The sequence below is a fragment of the Gopherus evgoodei genome, chromosome 4 (genome assembly GCF_007399415.2).
Source record: "Gopherus evgoodei ecotype Sinaloan lineage chromosome 4, rGopEvg1_v1.p, whole genome shotgun sequence".
Classification (NCBI taxonomy): Eukaryota; Metazoa; Chordata; order Testudines; family Testudinidae; genus Gopherus; species Gopherus evgoodei.
In genome coordinates, this window is record NC_044325.1 from 120,083,608 (window position 1) to 120,102,108 (window position 18,501).

General features: G+C 46.2%; 1 protein-coding gene across 2 annotated transcripts in view; it reads left to right on the top strand.

Annotated features, from left to right (window-relative positions):
• IGHMBP2 (immunoglobulin mu DNA binding protein 2) overlaps positions 1-18,501 on the top strand; it is a 94,867-nt gene that overhangs the window by 65,599 nt on the left and 10,767 nt on the right. For both annotated transcript variants that reach the window (XM_030560742.1, XM_030560743.1), the window contains 3 exons: positions 10,989-11,107; positions 15,998-16,092; positions 16,614-16,737. In XM_030560742.1, coding sequence (XP_030416602.1) covers positions 10,989-11,107; positions 15,998-16,092; positions 16,614-16,737 — 338 coding nt within the window. The remainder of the gene's footprint in view (positions 1-10,988; positions 11,108-15,997; positions 16,093-16,613; positions 16,738-18,501) is intronic.

The window sequence follows — 18,501 nt, forward strand, 5'->3', positions numbered from 1 at the left end:
AAAATGAGATATTACTGCGAATCTAGGAGGATATAAGCAGTGCGTTGATGGCCTGAGCCAGCACCCAGTGCAGTCAGTGGAAAGATTCCCATTCACTTCAGTGAACTCTGGATCAGGCTCTTAAACAGCAACTGTTCTTTTTCATTTGCACAGTTAATGCTACTGTAAGACGCACGCAAGAGAAAGTGTAAGTAAAAGTATAATTAGGCCGGGCAAGAAAAGAATTTGAAGAGCAACTAGCAAAAGACACAAAAACTAACAGCAGAAATTTCTTTAAGTACATCAGAAGCAGGATGCCTGCCAAATAAAGGCACTGGACGATCAAGGAGCACTCAAAGAAGACAAGGCCTTTGCAGAGAAGCGAAATCATTTCTTTGCATTGGTCTTCATTGCAGAGGATGTGAGGGAGATGCCCAAGCCTGAGCCATTCTTTTAGGTGACACTTCTGAGGAACTGTCCCAGATTGAGGTGTCAGTAGAGGAGGTTTTGAAACAAATTGATAAACTAAACAGTAATAAGTCACCAGGCCAGGCAGTGTATTCACCTCAGAGTTCTGAAGAACTCAGATATGAAACTCCTGAACTATTAACTGTGGTATGTAATCTGTGGCTTAAATCCACCTATATACCAGATGATGTCGGGTAGCCTAACTTCAGTACCATACATATTGGCTGAAACTATAGTAAAGAACATTATTATGAGACACATAGATAAACATGATGTATTGGGGAAGAGTCAACACGACTTTTGTAAAGGGAAATCCTGCCTCACTGGTCTGTTAGAATTCTTGAAGCGTGTCAGCAAACATGTGGACAAGGGCGATCCAATTGATATAGTGTACTTGGACTTTCAGAAAGCCTTTGCCAAAGTCCCTTACTAAGGCTCTTAAGCAAAATAGGTAGTCATAGGACAAGAAGGAAGTTCCTCTCATGGTTCAGTAACTGGTTAAAAGATAGGAAACAAAGGGTAGGAATAAATGGTCAGTTTTCAAAGTGGAGAGAGGTAAATAGTGAGGTCCCACAAGGATCTATACTGGGACCAGTTCTGTCCAATGTATTCATAAATGATCTGGAAAAGGGGATGAACAGTGAGGTGGCAAAGTTCACAGATAATACAAAATTACTCAAGATAGTTAAGTCAAAAGCTGACTGTGAAGAGTTACAAAGGAATCTCACAAAACTGAGTGACTGGATAACAAAATGGTAAATGCAATTCAATGCTGATAAATGCGAAGTAATTCACATTGGAAAAAATAATCCCAACTATACATACAAAATGATGGGGTATAAATTAGCTGTTACTACTCAAGAAAGAGATCTTGGAGTCACTGTGGATAGTTCTCTGAAAACAGCTGCTCAATATGCAGCAGTACTCAAAAAAGGTAACAATGCTAGAAACCATTGGGGGATAAATAATGATTAAATAATGAGAAAATATCACAATGCCACCATATTAATCAATGGTATGCCCACCCATTAAATACTGCATGCAGTTCTGATTGCCCTATCTCAGAAAAGATATATTAGAATTGGAAAAGGTAGAGAGGGCAACAAAAATGATTAGGGGTAAAGAGCAGATTCCATGTGAGGAGCGACTGGGGCTGTTCATCTTAGAAAAGAGATGACTAAGTGGGGATATAATAGAGGTCTGTGAAATCATGAATGATGTGGAGAAGGTGAATAGGGAAGTGTTTACTCCTTCATGTAACACAAGATCCATAGGTGTCGACGCCGTGGGAAAAATTGGTGGGTGCTGTGCTCCCACCGGCAGCCAAACTTCTCCCCCAGCTCCCAGTGCTTGCTGCCGTGAAACAGCTGTTTCACGGCATAACAAGCTCCGGGAGGGAGGGGGGAGAAGCAGAAACGTGGCTTGCTCAGGGGTGGAGGCAGGGCTGGGGTGGGGATTTGGGGAAGGGGTTGGAATAGGGGCAGGGAGGGGGTGGAGTTGGGGCAGGGATTTTGGGGAAGGGGTTGGAATGGGGGTGGGGAAGCGGTGGGAATGGGCGACGCAGGGGTAGGGGTGGACTTGGGGCAGGGCCGGGGACAGAGGCAGGTTGAGCACCCACTGGCACCAGCAGAAGTTGGCGCCTATGACAAGATCTTAGGTTGCTGGTGGAAATCCAGCTCTGTTTATGAAATCTGTGACTGTCTGATGGCTATTGGTGGCCTATGCCAAATGATTTGTCTCCGTCTACTTCTAGTGGACAAGTAGGTATGTTTTCTTCCTGATATTGAAGACTGCATCCCCAGGAAGGGACTTCTGGACGTTTTTGCCTATTAATATCTGAAAGTGAAGTGTCCTACAGTGTTAATCATGTCTGCAGCATTCTCATGTATTCTGACTCTAGTTTGCTGCCTTTTCATTTTACTGTGCCCAGGTGCTAGTAAATGAGGATCAGATTAATTAAGTCCTGGCAGGTTTGGGGTGAGAGGGATACTGGAACCCGTTTTACAGACTGGTTGGGCATATCCTGGTGAGATGCTAGAATCTATATAGGTGAGGCTGGAGCAACCTAACCCTCAAAACTCTGATCTTGGCCTCATTGTCCACTCCCCCAGCTTTGTCAAATTCGCACCACCCACCTGCTATTTCATAGATGTGATTCTGTGCAAGGGTAGAAATTTCTGGGATGTTTGCGAGATATGGAGGCTCAAAGTGAAGTGTGTCCCCCTCTTGAAACATCTTGAGTTGACTTGTTGGGAGGGGGTTGCTCAGCATATTGTCAAAAACACCTTTGAGCTAGAAACACTGGCCAAGATTTTAAAAATGAGTATCTAAAATTAAGCTCTGAAGTCAGTATTTAGGCACCTAAATAAGTATCCTGATTTTAAAAACTGTTACACCCGTAACACTGACTTCAAAAGGAGCTGCTAAAAGGGGTTTAAGATGTCTGCAACCCTGTATGAAACACCAAAGTATACAGGATCTGAGATGTTCCTGGCTGCCAAGGTTCCTGACCCTACCACCAAGGTATCTGGTGTTTAAATGCCAACTCCTATGATAAAATGATGCATGAGATAGATATATAGGGTGAGATTTGGCTTCAATGGGAGCTGAGTTAGTCCAGGGCTGAGTGCTTTTGAAAATCTGCCCTGTGCTGACATTCTGTAGGACAGTAGTTTTCAAACTTTTTTTCTGGTGACCCAGTTGAAGAAAATTGTTGATGCCCACGACCCAACGGAGCTGGGGATGAAGGGTGTGAGAGGGGGTCAGGGCTCTGGGCTGGAAGTGCAGGCTCGGGGGTGGGGCCAGGGATGAGGGGTTTGGGGTGCAGGAGGGGGCTCTAAGTTTAGGGAGGACTCAGGGCTGGGGCAGGGGGTTGGAGTGCATGAGCGGGTTAAGGCCCTGGGCTGGGGATGCAGGCTCTGGGGTGGGGCTGGGGCTGAGGGTTTGGGGTGCAGGAAGGGCTCTGGGTTTGAAGGGGGGGCTCAGGGCTGGGGCAGGGGATTGAGGCACGATGTTGCAGCGTGGTTTTAACTCTGACGGCTCCTGGTCAGCAGCACAGCTGGGGTGCAAAGGCAGGCTTCCTGCCTGTCCTGGCACTGCGGACCGTGCTGCACCCTGGAAGCGGCCAGCAGCAGGTCTGGCTCCTAGGCGGAGGGGCGCAAGCAGCTGGCTCTCGTCCGCAGGCACCGCCCCCACAGCTATGGGAGTGCAAAGTCGGTGTTTGCAGCAGGGGCAGCGCGCAGAACCCCATTGCCTCCCCGCCTAGGAGTCGGACACAAGCTCCTCTGTTTTGCATCCTGGCACTGATCTATCTGAGTCCAATTTTGCATTGATAAAGCGATTGTGAGCATATAAAACGTACATTAGGCAGCAGATAACAGATAAGGCCAACAGACTCCAGCTGTGACTGTTTCTTGGCTAGCTGCGTGAATCTGAGGAGAGCCCTCTGCTTGGCCTGCTGCTGTGAGTCAGAGGCATAGCAGCAAAACAGGAAAACAGAAGGAATCCTGCAACATTTATGCTGCGATAATTAATTATCACTTACTTATTCAAGTACAGCATAAATGGTAGGGCCAGCAGCCATGTGTGAAAGGTACAGAAAAGAACATTCCAAGCAGATTGCAGGAAGTCATTCTTACTCAGAGAATAGTAAATAGAAGTAGCCTTCTGGGCAAGATTGAAACTTCAACCACTTGGGTCACTGAAGAAGTGGAAAGGATGCTGTCCTAGGAGAAGCAGTGCCCAATGCAGTCCTCTCTGTGAGAAGGTCTTGGTGGAGGCACCTAAAACCTTTGGATAAGTAGGGTCTCAGATCAAAGTAGGAGCTTGGTAGGTCCAGGCTCTGATTGCTGGACCATGGGCTCCAGTGAAAACAATGCCAGATTATTTAAAGGGACCCTGCCAGGTGATGTGCAGCCCCTTTAAAGTTGGCTTTGATTCTGACGCTGATTGGCACCTTATTCAGGGATACTAACTTATGCAAACACACCTTGTTCTCCCCTTCCATGTTAGTCTACTCACCTGTCAGAATCCTACTTTGTGAGCAGTCTGGGACAGCTCTTTGTGTTACTTTTCTGTAGAGCGTCTATCAAGGGGGTGGGGGCCTGAACCTTGGTTGGGGTTGGTAGATGCTTCTGTCATAGAAATAATGAAAATGAATAATCACAGCCCAGCCCTATGAGACACCTAGCTAGATTTCAGTTAACAGGGGTTTTCAGTAAACCGGGGTTGTGTTTTATCAAAAGGATACACTTTGCCTTCAGCATCCCTTCATAGTCCTAGTATTTCTTAAGGACCAAACCCTTCTTTCCAAACTTCCCTTCAGACACTACCAGCAGGTGATAGGACACTTATGAAGCTGGAGCATGGGCTGTAAGAAACCCCGTGAATCTCATTGTTAAATCTGTGAGTATCGCCAACCCTCAGCATTCAAGAATTCATGAGTCAGTCCCTAAGAAATCATGAGATTTAAACAAGACTTACCTCTTGGGTACTTTTTATTAGCTGCCTGGTTTCTGAGCCTTTAGGGTGCACTTTGATCATGTTTTCAAGATTTTCTGTGCAACCTTGAGGGCTTAGAAACTTTTTTTTTAAAGCGAAAGGTGAGATTCTCCCCTAAGCACAAGAATCCAAGGGCCGGGCATTATAAGTGGAACACCAAATATTGTGAGTCCCCGTGACAAAATCACAAGAGTTGGCCACACTGGCTGTGCCTGAGAGGCACTTGACCCCTGTGCTTACTGTGTCCAGCTAACTAGTCAGTAAACAAACAAGGAGTTGGGAAATGTTTCTTTCAAAGGAAGCGCAGGAGGCAGTAAGGCATTGTGTACATATTGCACCAGAACTGGGATTCCATCCAGCGTTTGGCTGCAGTGACTGTCGCGACTGTGATACTGACAGCAGGATTCTCTCCCTAAAACTGTAACACATTGCTGCAGTTCGGGTTGCTTCGCAACAGCCAGTGGGCTAACTTTCCCCCTTGTGTCTAAGGGGTTAGCGTTTAAATAAGCACCAGAAATGTTTCCAGGGTAACACCCTGTTCTGCTGAATGCTTTCCTCTCCCAAAGCAGCATGTTGTTTCTCTCCCCCAAAAAGATTTACGCAGCGAATTATTCCTCTGAAATGAAGTTTCCGGATTAAGATTGTTCCTTGTAATGAGACGTGCTGCAAGTACGTTCTTTGGCCGCTAGGAGTTGTCAAAGAATCGTGTTAAAAGGATTGTCTATATGGAGGAGACTAACCATGGGTAATAAGCAGGAAGAGCTGGAAGTGCTAATAAATAAATACAACTATGACATTGTTGGCATTACTGAAACTTGGTGGGATAATACACAGGACTGGAATGTTGGTGTGGATGGGTATAGTTTGCTCAGGAAGGATAGACAGGGGAAAAAGGGAGGAGGTGTTGCCTTATATATTAAAAATGTACACACTTGGACTGAGGTGGAGATGGACATAGGAGATGGAAGTATAACAAAATCATCCAAAGCCCAAGATTTGGTGGTGATGGGGGACTTCAACTATCCAGATATATGTTGGGAAAATAACACCGCGGGGCACAGACTATCCAATAAGTTCCTGGACTGCATTGCAGACAACTTTTTATTTCAGAAAGTTGAAAAAGCTACTAGAGGGGAAGCTGTTCTAGACTTGATTTTAACAAATAGAGAGGAACTTGTTGAGAATTTGAAAGTAGAAGGAAGCTTGGGTGAAAGTGATCATGAAATCATAGAGTTTGCAATTCTAAGGAAAGGTAGAGGGGAGTACAGCAAAATAGAGACTATGGATTTCAGGAAGGCGGATTTTGATAAGCTCAGAGAGCTGATAGGTAAGGTCCCATGGGAATCAAGACTGAGGGGAAAAACAACTGAGGAGAGTTGGCAGTTTTTCAAAGGGACGCTATTAAGGGCCCAAAAGCAAGCTATTCCGATGGTTAGGAAAGATAGAAAATGTGGCAAAAGACCACCTTGGCTTAACCACAAGATCTTGCGTGACCTACAAAACAAAAAGGCGTCATATAAAAAATGGAAACTAGGTCAGATTACAAAGGAGGAATATAGACAAATAACACAGGAATGCAGAGGCAAGATTAGAAAGGCAAAGGCACAAAATGAGCTCAAACTAGCTATGGGAATAAAGGGAAACAAGAAGACTTTTTATCAATACATTAGAAGCAAGAGGAAGACCAAGGACAGGGTAAGCCCACTGCTCAGTGAGGAGGGTGAAACAGTAACGGGAGACTTGGAAATGGCAGAGATGCTTAATGACTTCTTTGTTTCGGTCTTCACTGAGAAGTCTGAAGGAATGTCTAGTATAGTGAATGCTTACGAGAAGAAGGTAGGTTTAGAAGATAAAATAAAAAAAGAGCAAGTAAAAAATCACTTAGAAAAGTTAGATGCCTGCAAGTCACCAGGGCCTGATGAAATGCATCCTAGAATACTCAAGGAGTTAATAGAGGAGGTATCTGAGCCTCTAGCTATTATCTTTGGGAAATCATGGGAGACGGGGGAGATTCCAGAAGACTGGAAGGGGGCAAATATAGTGCCCATCTATAAAAAGGGAAATAAAAACAATCCAGGAAACTACAGACCAGTTAGTTTAACTTCTGTGCCAGGGAAGATAATGGAGTAGGTAATTAAAGAAATCATCTGCAAACACTTGGAAGGTGGTAAGGTGATAGGGAATAGCCAGCATGGATTTGTAAAGAACAAATTGTGTCAAACTAATCTGATAACATTCTTTGATAGGATAACGAGCCTTGTGGATAAGGGAGAAGCAGTGGATGTGATATACCTAGACTTTAGTAAGGCATTTGATATGGTCTCGCATGATATTCTTATAGATAAACTAGGAAAGTACAATTTAGATGGGGCTACTATAAGGTGGGTGCATAACTGGCTGGATAACCGTACTCAGAGAGTAGTTATTAATGGCTCCCAATCCTGCTGGAAAGGTATAACAAGTGGGGTTCCGCAGGGGTCTGTTTTGGGACCGGCTCTGTTCAATATCTTCATCAACGATTTAGATGTTGGCATAGAAAGTACGCTTATTAAGTTTGTGGACGATACCAAACTGGGAGGGATTGCAACTGCTTTGGAGGACAGGGTCAAAATTCAAAATGATCTGGACAAATTGGAGAAATGGTCTGAGGTAAACAGGATGAAGTTCAATAAAGATAAATGCAAAGTGCTCCACTTAGGAAGGAACAATCAGTTTCACACATACAGAATGGGAAGAGACTGTCTAGGAAGGAATATGGCAGAAAGAGATCTAGGTGTCATAGTAGACCACAAGCTTAATATGAGTGAACAGTGTGATACTGTTGCAAAAAAAGCAAACGTGATTCTGGGATGCATTAACAGGTGTGTTGTAAACAAGACACGAGAAGTCATTCTTCCGCTTTACTCTGCGCTGGTTAGACCTCAACTGGAGTATTGTGTCCAGTTCTGGGCACCGCATTTCAAGAAAGATGTGGAGAAATTGGAGAGGGTCCAGAGAAGAGCAACAAGAATGATTAAAGGTCTTGAGAACATGACCTATGAAGGAAGGCTGAAGGAATTGGGTTTGTTTAGTTTGGAAAAGAGAAGACTGAGAGGGGACATGATAGCAGTTTTCAGGTATCTAAAAGGGTGTCATCAGGAGGAGGGAGAAAACTTGTTCACCTTAGCCTCCAATGATAGAACAAGAAGCAGTGGGCTTAAACTGCAGCAAGGGAGATTTAGGTTGGACATTAGGAAAAAGTTCCTAACTGTCAGGGTAGTTAAACACTGGAATAGATTGCCTAGGGAAGTTGTGGAATCTCCATCTCTGGAGATATTTAAGAGTAGGTTAGATAAATGTCTATTAGGGATGGTCTAGACAGTATTTGGTTCTGCCATGAGGGCAGGGGACTGGACTAGATGACCTCTTGAGGTCCCTTCCAGTCCTAGAGTCTATGAGTCTATGTTTGGGTGCTAGACAGATCCTTCAGGGTGTATGTAAGCAGGCTACCAGCATGAGGAATAGCAGGACAAATGTTAAATGGATGGGAAGCTGCTTAGGGTTGCATCAAGAAAAGAGGGATAAATCTGTCCTGCAGACCAAAGGGGAAGAAGTTCTTCAGTGAGAAACTGTTTTACTGGTGCTCAGAACTGGATCTGTAGAAAATATGGATGGTAATTGCAGGAATTAACTGTAAATATGGGGGATGAGTCTCATATTTATTAAAATCCAAATGCTGGACTGCAGCATGAAGCCCAAACAGCTGTGCTTTGGGAAGGGAACCTCCATGGCTGGGGGGAAGAAATCTCCCTCTAAGTCTGAAAGCAGCAATGGAGTGTCTTGGCAAGGTGCAGTGTGCTGTGGCTGGTAAATCCAGCTCGGCCCTGTCCCAGTGCCCCTGAACTCCCTACGTGCTGGTTAGCAGTGAGCATCTGCATAGCACAGCTCTATGCCACACAAGGGTGCAGCCAAACTGCACCAGGCACCAGATGCTGTCCCCTGTCCCTTCAAGTGGGCACTAGACCATTCCTGTGAGGGGCAACACTGAGCTTTACATGATGGTCCCTTAAGCTGCAGTTTTACTTTGTGCTGCTTCTTGAGTTTGACTCAAGTCGAATAGTTGGCTGGAAGTTTCATAGGGATGTACAGAGTCTGTTGTGTCGGTGTTCATTCGTGTATGCTCATGTGCACGTGCTAATCTGGGAACGTCTCTAGCTAGAAAATTAATGAATTTCAGTCCAGAGAGGAGAGTTCTTTTGTTGCTGATGAAGCGAGTAATATCCACTGAAAGCAAAGCAAACCAGTGGAATGCAAGTGCAAACTTGCCGAGCTGGAAAACCATTCAAGGGTTTGGGACTGTGGTTAAGGCCTTGTCTTGCAACTCAGGAAGCTTGGGATCAGTTCCTGGTTCTGCCATGGGTTTCCCTGGTTACCTTAGAAAGCCACTTCATTTCTCTAGGTGAAATCCTGGCCCACGGACTGCATTGGGGCCAGGATTTCATCCTTTGTCCTAGTTCCCTATCTGTAAAATGGAGATAACCCTTCCTTTCTCCCACCTTTTGTCGCTCTTGTCTCTTTGGCTTGTAAGCTGTTTGGGGCAGGGACTGTCTCCTGCTATGTGCGTGTTCCCCTCTTAGCACAGTGTGCTGCCAGTCTGGACTGGGGTCTCTCAGTGCTGCTGTAATAATAGCAACTTTGGTTTTGTTCCTGTGGCATCTCAGTGATGATAGGATTGTACTGTAGGATCAGAGCCTTTGGATTTGCAGTGTACTTCCTTGGAGCTGTCCAGCATTCTGCTGGTTTCCTAATGCAGCCCTTGCCTCTCTTGGTCCATTCACAGACTGTGAATTCAAGGAACAACTCTCTTTGGTGTTAAAATGTACCTTTTTGACGTAGCTTCTTCAGATGTAGAAATGATATGAAACCAGAATCCCTGGCTAGTTACCTGGCTGGTGTGTTCTGACTCGACTAATGTCATAGCTGTCAAATTGCTACATCTTAGAACACTTTTAAGGACTCTTCCTTCCTTACGGTGCTAAAAACTGCTGCAGCATAAACCTATTTCTGTAGCTTTACTGTCTGACGCTAGTGGAGTGAAATACTAACTCCCACACTCTCTACTTTGGCTAGTATTAGAAACGATTGCAGTTCATAAAAAAGTGGTGTGTGGTTTTTACATAATCACAAACTTTTCAGGGCTGGCTGGCTAGCCTGGGCTTTGGGAAGAAGCAACTGCCCGGTGATACCCATCACCCCTACCATTGGGCTGCTGGGGAGAGGGGTTCACAGGAATGTACAACATAGTCCCTGTGACCAGTGTTCAGCTCCATTTTTCAGACACACAGTTCTGCCACTGCTGAACTGCCACCATCTTGGAAATTGATATATGGCATGGTCACGAGTCTGTCTTGCAATGCACTGCAGTGACCATCATCTTGGTCAATACCAGGGGCTGAGCGTGGGGACCCAAGAGCTAAAGGCATGAGCCTTTTCACTAGCTGAAGAAACAGGCTCTCAAGCTGAAAGCTAGAGCAGACCCACGTTCTCTGTGAAACAGGCACTGTCTGGGACATGTAACACACCCAGTGGGTTACACAGGGTGATCCCGGAGCTGCAGCATTTGCTGCACTCTTAAAGTGATGCAATACATGACAATTAGAGCCATGTCATTACTAATGCAACACGCCCAGAACACTGAGGAGAGGAGAAGGGGATCAAGGAGGCATTTTATAACATATGTGGGGAAAATGAAGTAGAGAGGTGAAGGGACTTGTGCAAGGCCACACAGCCGAGCTGAGATTAGAATGCAGGCACTCCTGACTCCCAGTCTTGTCACCGTTCTTGTGCACCATGTGACATACAGACCTGTTTGAACTCCCCCCTCCAGTGTTGGTCTGTAACCTTGCCTGTAGTGGATGCTATATAACGGTTTCTCTGTCTTACCCTTGAAACTAGTCTCTCTCTTTATTCTCTGTGTCGGGGCGGAGGGGGGAGGCAGAATGTCTGATGCTCCAGTGTTACCTGAGTGTTGCTAATTCACTCTTTTCCACATAACCCATTAGGGACCTGCCGGGAGTTGCTTCTACAGACGAAACTAGGATTCCATTGCTGCTTATAGACACAGCTGGCTGTGGCTTATTTGAGCTTGAAGTGGAAGATGAACAGTCTAAAGGGAATCAAGGTACTGTTGCTTCGCAGGACGTAAGATTCGCTGACCCAGATCCCCAGCCCTCTGGCTTGCAGCCACGCTGTTCATTCACCAGCTGAGTCGTAGCACAGCCCAGAGGAGGGTTCAAATAACACTGGATAATCTCTGTCAGAGGAAGTTGGAGTGTTATTGGGTGGATGATATTGAAAAATGATATACTGGCTCTTCAGGGATACAGAGGACCGGTCAGCTGGCAAGGACTGCCAGTAACTATGCAGTGGTGTCTCCTGGGGATGGAGTTAGCCCTGTTTCCTTAAAACTCCGGCAAGAACAAAGCAATAAGATGTAGTATGTTAGATGGAAGGAACGCAAGGGGCTGCTGAAGGATATTCATAGTGGCTGATCAACCAGCCCTGCCACATCCCAAAGAGCTACCCGAGGACCCCTACAGAGCTGGGCTCAGTTGTGCACAGTGATAATTGCCCCCTCCCCATGAGCTCCTGCATCCTCCCCACCCAAGAGTTTTGCTGTGCTGGGGTCCAGATTTGGGCCACAGAGGGCGGTGGAACTTGACATTCTTGGGCTGCGCCGTGTGCTAGGTCTGAAAGCAGCAGCCACCTTCATGCCATTAACCGCCTTACTTTAAAAGGATTAATGCCTCCTGTCAGCTCCCTCTTCCTTTTGGACATAAAATGCCAGCGGGGTGGCACCCTGCCATGGAGAGAGGGCAGCAGGAACTGTGCCTCCCCTGCCCCCTTTCAGGGCTGCTGCACCGCGATATCTGCAAGGGCTTTCATAGACAGTGACAAACCTCTTTCTTACTTGGTTACCAGTTCAGGGAGTGGAGCCTAATCAAATGGGTCACACCGTTTATTACCCGCTCTTCCCATCATTGTGAGATTCATTTCCTTAAGTACTTGGCAGTGACTGTTTCCTAAGCGAATCGGTTGTGTACAGCTCTGGTCCTTTGGAGTTAAGGTCTGCATCCATTCCTTTCCAGTGCTTTCTGATACCGCTTTTCCCTTCTGTGACCGTCTCTCCCCTTCCTCTTCATCACTTTACCCCAGACCCAACCACACACCCAGAGTGAGATCTGAGTCCTCTGAATCCGTTTCTTCTCTCCTCTGCTTTAGTCCAGACCCAGCCAGGAATCGGGGCCCCGTCCTGCTAGGTGCTGTACATACCCACGATGAATAGCCAGTCCCTGCCCCAGAGAGCTTACAGCCAAAATATAACTATAATTTGGAGCCACTTCTCCTCTCCTGCTGGAGCCACTTCTGTAAGTGCAGCTCCTGCCCTCCTCTCAGAAGGGACAAATCAATGTCTCTTGCAGGCGCCAGTGCCAGTTTAGCTCCATGGATCAGTCAGCCAGGAATTTGGAAACAGGAAGAATGAGCACAGCTCTCTGCATTGCATAAACAGGCTCTGCTGGCCTAGAGCATGACACCTGGCATGTGCTGCATGCGTTGGGGTTTCTGGGTGGCAACACAATGGCTTGGGACCATAGCCGCACCAGCTGCTGCTTGTTAGAGCTGGAGCAGGCTGGAAGAAAACAGACTGAATCGCCTCTGATCAGATAAGGGGGGTTTAAATACCACATAGATTGTCACACCAGCCAGGAAATGGTGGGCAGAGCTGTGAGTTTTCAGCACGGAGTGTCGCCCTCAATGCTGAACTCCCATTTGGTTTATGTTGTACAGTAGTCTACGGGGTTGTTGCTTTAATTGCTTTGGAGTATCACTTTGTCAGATCTTTATCGTAACACATTAGGTATGTAAACCTGTACAGTTAAATGGGACAGTAGCAGCTTCACCATAGTCATATAATGAGACTCCAGACAGAGAAAAACCAGAGCACTAGGGACAGCATTTTATGTTGGCAAATTAGTTGGGCAATAACGATGAAATTTTATCCCTTGGCATTACATAAAGCAGTGAGTTTCAGATCTTTCCTGTATCTGATGGGGCCCATTTCGCCCTGTGTGTTCGGAAGTTTGGCTTATTTCGATTTAGCGTACATCATACATAAATGTTAGGAAGGATAGTAGAAAAGCAAGCCGCTCTGACTTCCTCATACCAGCCATTTACACAGTGTATCATGGTGATGCCTGAACACTGTAATCATCTGAGACCAAAAGTAAAAGCCCTCTCCCCCAATCTCTATATGCTGGCTGCTAGTACAATAGCATGTCCTTGCCTAGATTTTAAGCTCTCTGGGGCAGGGACTGTCCTCTTTGTTAGTTGTCTGTGCAGTGCTATATAGTGCCTGGCACCACAGATCCCTGATCCTTGACTGAGATTCCCAAGTAATAATAACCAAGTGTGCTGAAAACTTTCGGCGTCTCCCTGAGCCAGCGATGCTGTGTACTCCCTGCCCCACACGCCGTCACCTCTACAGTAGCCTGGATTTTTTTTCTTTCTTATCAAGTATCTGTCTGCCACATGGCAATGCAGCCTGCTTGATAACTAAGCTGCCTGCTTCAGGGATTATTTTTTTCTCTGCTCACTAGCCCAAATCCCGTGCTTGGAATGTGCATGACATTGAATGTTCCAAGTGTCATGCTCTAGTTTCCTGGGTCTGAGTGCTTCTCTGGCAAGTCAGACCTTAAGAGAACATCACAGTCTTTACCTAATCAGCCTTTTTAACCTTCTTTCAGTTGAAACCTATCTGTCTAGATGAGGTACTTATGGAACCCCTGTTACCACAGTGTCTGAGTGCCTCAAAATCTGTGAGGTTGGCGGTGCTATTCTCCCTATTTTACAAATGGGGAACCAAGGCACTAAGAGGCTAAGCGTCTTGCCCAAGGTCATGCAGGAAGTCTGTGGCAGAAGAGTGAATGGAACCTAGTCCTCCTAAGTCCCAAGTTTGTTGCCCTAACCACTGGGCCACCCTTCACCTCAAAGAACCTAGTTTTATCAACTAAAGCTCTGATTCTGCAAACTTACCCGCTTGCCTACTCACTTGCAAAGAGTTAATCATGGGTGTAAGAAATGTTTGAAAGATCAGGTACTAATACCATATCCCGTGAACTTCTAAAGCTAGACGGGGCTTTGGAGCATTGAAAGCCAAGATTCCAAGCTCCTAGACAGAACCCTGTGTACTCTGTGACAAACTGGACCTAAATTCTGCAACATGATCCCTGGACTCTGCGACGTTCTTGTCTGGCGGACTGGAAATTCAATGGCAGTTACCATTAAGCACAAAAATTGATTTTTAAAAAGTATTAAATACAATCATAGGTAACAGTCAGTCCAGCAGCCCCTGGGGTATTTCTTTTTGTGTTAAATTCCATTTATTTTCTGCTGTCCCCATATTTATAGTTTTCAAAAGGCCACTAATGTTGGTATTGACAAAGAGTAATTGAATTGTAGAAGTTGCCAGGGGTTTGGTGGCATGTATGTGTTGGGGGAAAGCTGGAAGTTTTGGCAGTTGAGCATGACCCTCGGTTTTTTAGGTTTGTAAATTTTAGCACTGGGGAAGGAGTGGGAAGTATTGTGGGATAAGCACATTAGTTGGCCATTGTTAAAATGATCAGTGGGGAAATGGTGATGTAAATGTGAACATTAATAACTATCTTCAGGATTCAGAGTTAACAGCTCATTGAGCTGAATTAGGTGATTTTTTTCTTCTCAGAACTACTGGGTCTGGTTCTCTGCAGACTCAAAAATAACACTGCATCTCTTACACTTGGATGATACACAGGGCCATGCTTCTAGACAATATAAAGTACTGACAACTGAAATCATGTCTGAATTGAAATGGGAGGATGGGAAGAAGCTTGATGATAATCAGAATGCTGTGATCAAATATTTAAATGGTGTGACAAAGTTCCTCCTCTACCTTGGTGGGTCCTGTGCTTATTTGGCAGATTTGCTCACCTCAGTGATCCTCCCCACAGTCTGGGTCAACTTCTCCTTTGTCTGATCAGGAGTTGGGAGGTTTGGGGGGAACCCAGGCCCACCCTCTACTCCGGGTTCCAGCCCAGGGCCCTGTAGATTGCAGCTGTCTATAGTGCCTCCTGTAACAGCTGCATGACAGCTACAACTCCCTGGGCTACTTCCCCATGGCCTCCTCCAAACACCTTCTTTATCCTCACCACAGGACCTTCCTCCTGGTGTCTGATAACACTTGTACTCCGTAGTCCTCCAGTAGCACACCCTCTCACTCTCAGCTCCTTGCACCTCTTGCTCCCAGCTCCTCACACGCACTTCCTCTCCTCTGGCTCCCCCTCACCTGACTGGAGTGAGCTCCTTTTTAAACCCAGGTGCCCTGATTAGCCTTCCTTGATTGGCTGCAGGTGTTCTAATCAGCCAGTCTGCCTTAATTGGTTCTAGCAGGTTCCTGATTACTCTAGTGCAGCCCCTGCTCTGGTCACTCAGGGAACAGAAAACTGCTCATCCAGTGACCAGTATATTTGCCCTCTACCAGACTCCTGTATCTCACTGGCCTCGATCTGTCACAATGGCTAGATATCTTATGATCTGGGAGAGCTGGAAATAAATGGATGGGAGACTGGGGAGTCCTAGCTTTCCAGCAGTATATAACAATAAGCTCCATCCAAGGAGATAGTGGGATGGAACCCATTAAGACTTTCACTGGTCCTCTGTCTGCCAGTGCTTTTTAAGCACTGGTGTGGGGTTACTATAACAAACCCTGTCCTATCTCTGACATTTTCACTGAACCCTGGGGCTTTCTGTCTACGTTGGTGCCATGATATATAAATCTGACTTTATGGAAAATGTCCCAATTCCAGAGGGTGCCTTTAATGATGCAGTTGAATTAGTTTGGAAAATGTAGCTTTTCTTAATCACTGCAGCAGAAGTGAGCAGTCGAGTGGCCATCACCTTTTGGCTTTACCTGTCAGCATCCCCTGGAATGAAATCGCCTGCTCTTGATTTACTGCTGGGTTTGCTTTTGCCCTAGGGGAAGTGCGTCTTGTCGGCCTGCATGTCCAGGCTTTGGTGAAAGCTAGTGTTAAAGCAAAAGACATCGCTGTCATTGCTCCTTACAACCTCCAGGTGAGCACACAGCACCCCCTCCACAGCTTTTCAAGCTGAGAGTAGAAGGAATACACTAGAACAAATCCAGATTCGCTGGTATTTTAAAATAGTACTTAGTATGGTAAAGGTTCAGAGCCTGATAACTAATCCTCCCTAATGCTCCCTAGTATCCTCATATTGCAGGTGATGATGCTGAAACAGAGGGCTATCCCTCTGCTGGTGTAAGTGGGTCTCACTTAAGGGGAGCCGAACCAATTTTTACCAGCTAAGGATCTGGCCCAGCAGAATTAAGTGACTATTCCAAGGCCACAGAGGGAATCAGTGTCGGAGATGGAATTGGTACAAAGGAGGTTCTTCACTAACAGTCCCATGACCATTCCCTTGGGTAATAGTCCTCCCCCTTAGGATATACAGGTTCAGGTATGCATGAATGTGGAGAAAGGAAGGCAGGCATCTTCCAGGAAGGGGGCGATATTGTTTTCATCCTTCTTATCTTGCGTTTACCTTGTCCTTAATATGTTCATGTCCTTGCTTTTCAGGTGGACATGCTAAGAGAGCATCTTTGTCACCGATATCCAGAGCTGGAAATTAAATCAGTAGATGGCTTCCAAGGACGGGAGAAGGAGGCTGTCGTGCTCTCCTTTGTGAGATCCAATCGGAAGGGTATGTGTTCCGCGCTGGACAGTGTTTTTGGGGAAGAGGAAGCTTGGTCACATAAGGAAATGGGAATAATTTAACACTGTAAAATTCTGCATTGCCAGCTCTTGTGATTTTTATTGCAAGCCTCTTGAGAGCTGGTGTTTTTTTCTGAAGGCCCCAGCTTTTGGAGCCACATGATTACCTGAGAATCACAGCTTGTAGCCCTCATGATTGCAAAGAAAAGCTTGAAACTATGACCCCCAAGGGCTCACACAGCAGAAAGTAAATAAGAACTCAACGTGAATTATTTTTAAAATCTCATGATCCATATGTCCTCAAAAAATAATGAGAATGGCTTTTTGAACCCTTTGGGTTGGCAGTCCTGCAGTCACATCACCAGCTTCCTACCTGGATGCAAAGCCCAGACATTCCCCACAGAAGGCAGAATTCCTGGGGAAGCCTATTTTTTGCAAGCTTCCTCCATTAGAGAAAGAGCAACCCGAAGCTGCTATTGTAAATAATGCATAACACTGTTTGTTTTCAGAGCAAAATCTAGGGCAGAAAACTGGGTTCTTTCCTATCAGTGAATACAGGGGAAGATAATAACTGGAATGAGGCTAGTCACCTGAAGCTGGAAGTCTTATTCACTGGAGGTCTTCAGAAGGGGGCTGGACAGCGATCTGTCTTGGATGGTTTAGACACAACAAATCCTGCAGCGTGGCAGGGGTTAGACTAGATGATCCTGGCAGTTCCTTCTAACCCTGTATTTCTTCTGAGACTCAATCTGCTGAACCATGTAATTGTGGCCCATCGCAACACATCTTGCACTCTCTGAACCGTAAGGATTATCATTCAGAATCATTTCTATAGCACCATAAATGTGCATCCAGAGGTGGAAGTAAGCCGGTCCAGTCTGACATACTGGCAAGAGCCGGTACACAGCTGACTGTGCCAGCAGAGGACAGCTTCTCCAGGCTGGCAATTTAAAAGGGCTCTGGGCTCCCGGCAGCGACCAGAGCCCTGGGCCCTTTAAATTGCTGCCGGAGCCCTGGGATAGCGGCGGCTGGGAGCCCCAGGGCTCAGGCAGCGATTTAAAGGGTCTGGGGCTTTCAGCAGTGGCTGGAGCTCCATGCCCTATAAATCACCGCCAGAGCTCGAGGGCTGCTGCTACTGCTATCATGAGGCTCCTGCGGTGATTTAAAGGTCCTGGGGATTTAAAGGCCCTGCCCCTTCTGCCTGAGGGCCTGTCCATTCCGGTTGAGCCGCCTCCCCTATCCCTCAGGACCCTGGCCCTGCATACCCGTAAGTCCTTTAAGTTCCTTTAATCTCTGTGTGCATCACACCTTTCAGACATAGAGCGAGACCCAAAGGACTTACGGTCTAAGACCGTTACAGACGAGACACTGAGCAGTGGTTTGGGAAAGGGAGGGGTGCAGGGTTTTAAGAGTGAGAGAAGGAATTGGGAAGGATTCGTGGAAGAAGTGGGATTTGAGAAGAGATTGACGGAGAAGAGGGGGCGTCGGTGGTGATGACTGAAAGCCATTAGTAATCAGGGCTCTCTGCCATCTGACAGCTGTCAGTGACTTACCCAGAATGAATTTAGTATAGGTGGCTACATCCCCAAACTCCCCATCACAGTCTGCCCCTGTTCTCATCTAGTTGGCATCTGAGCAGAGGCGTCACAGTAGGTGACAGCACTTCACTAAGGACAGGAGCCCAAATCTATCCTATTTCCCAAGATGAACGTCACAGAAACTCCACACTTCGGCACTGCTGATAGCCTCTGCC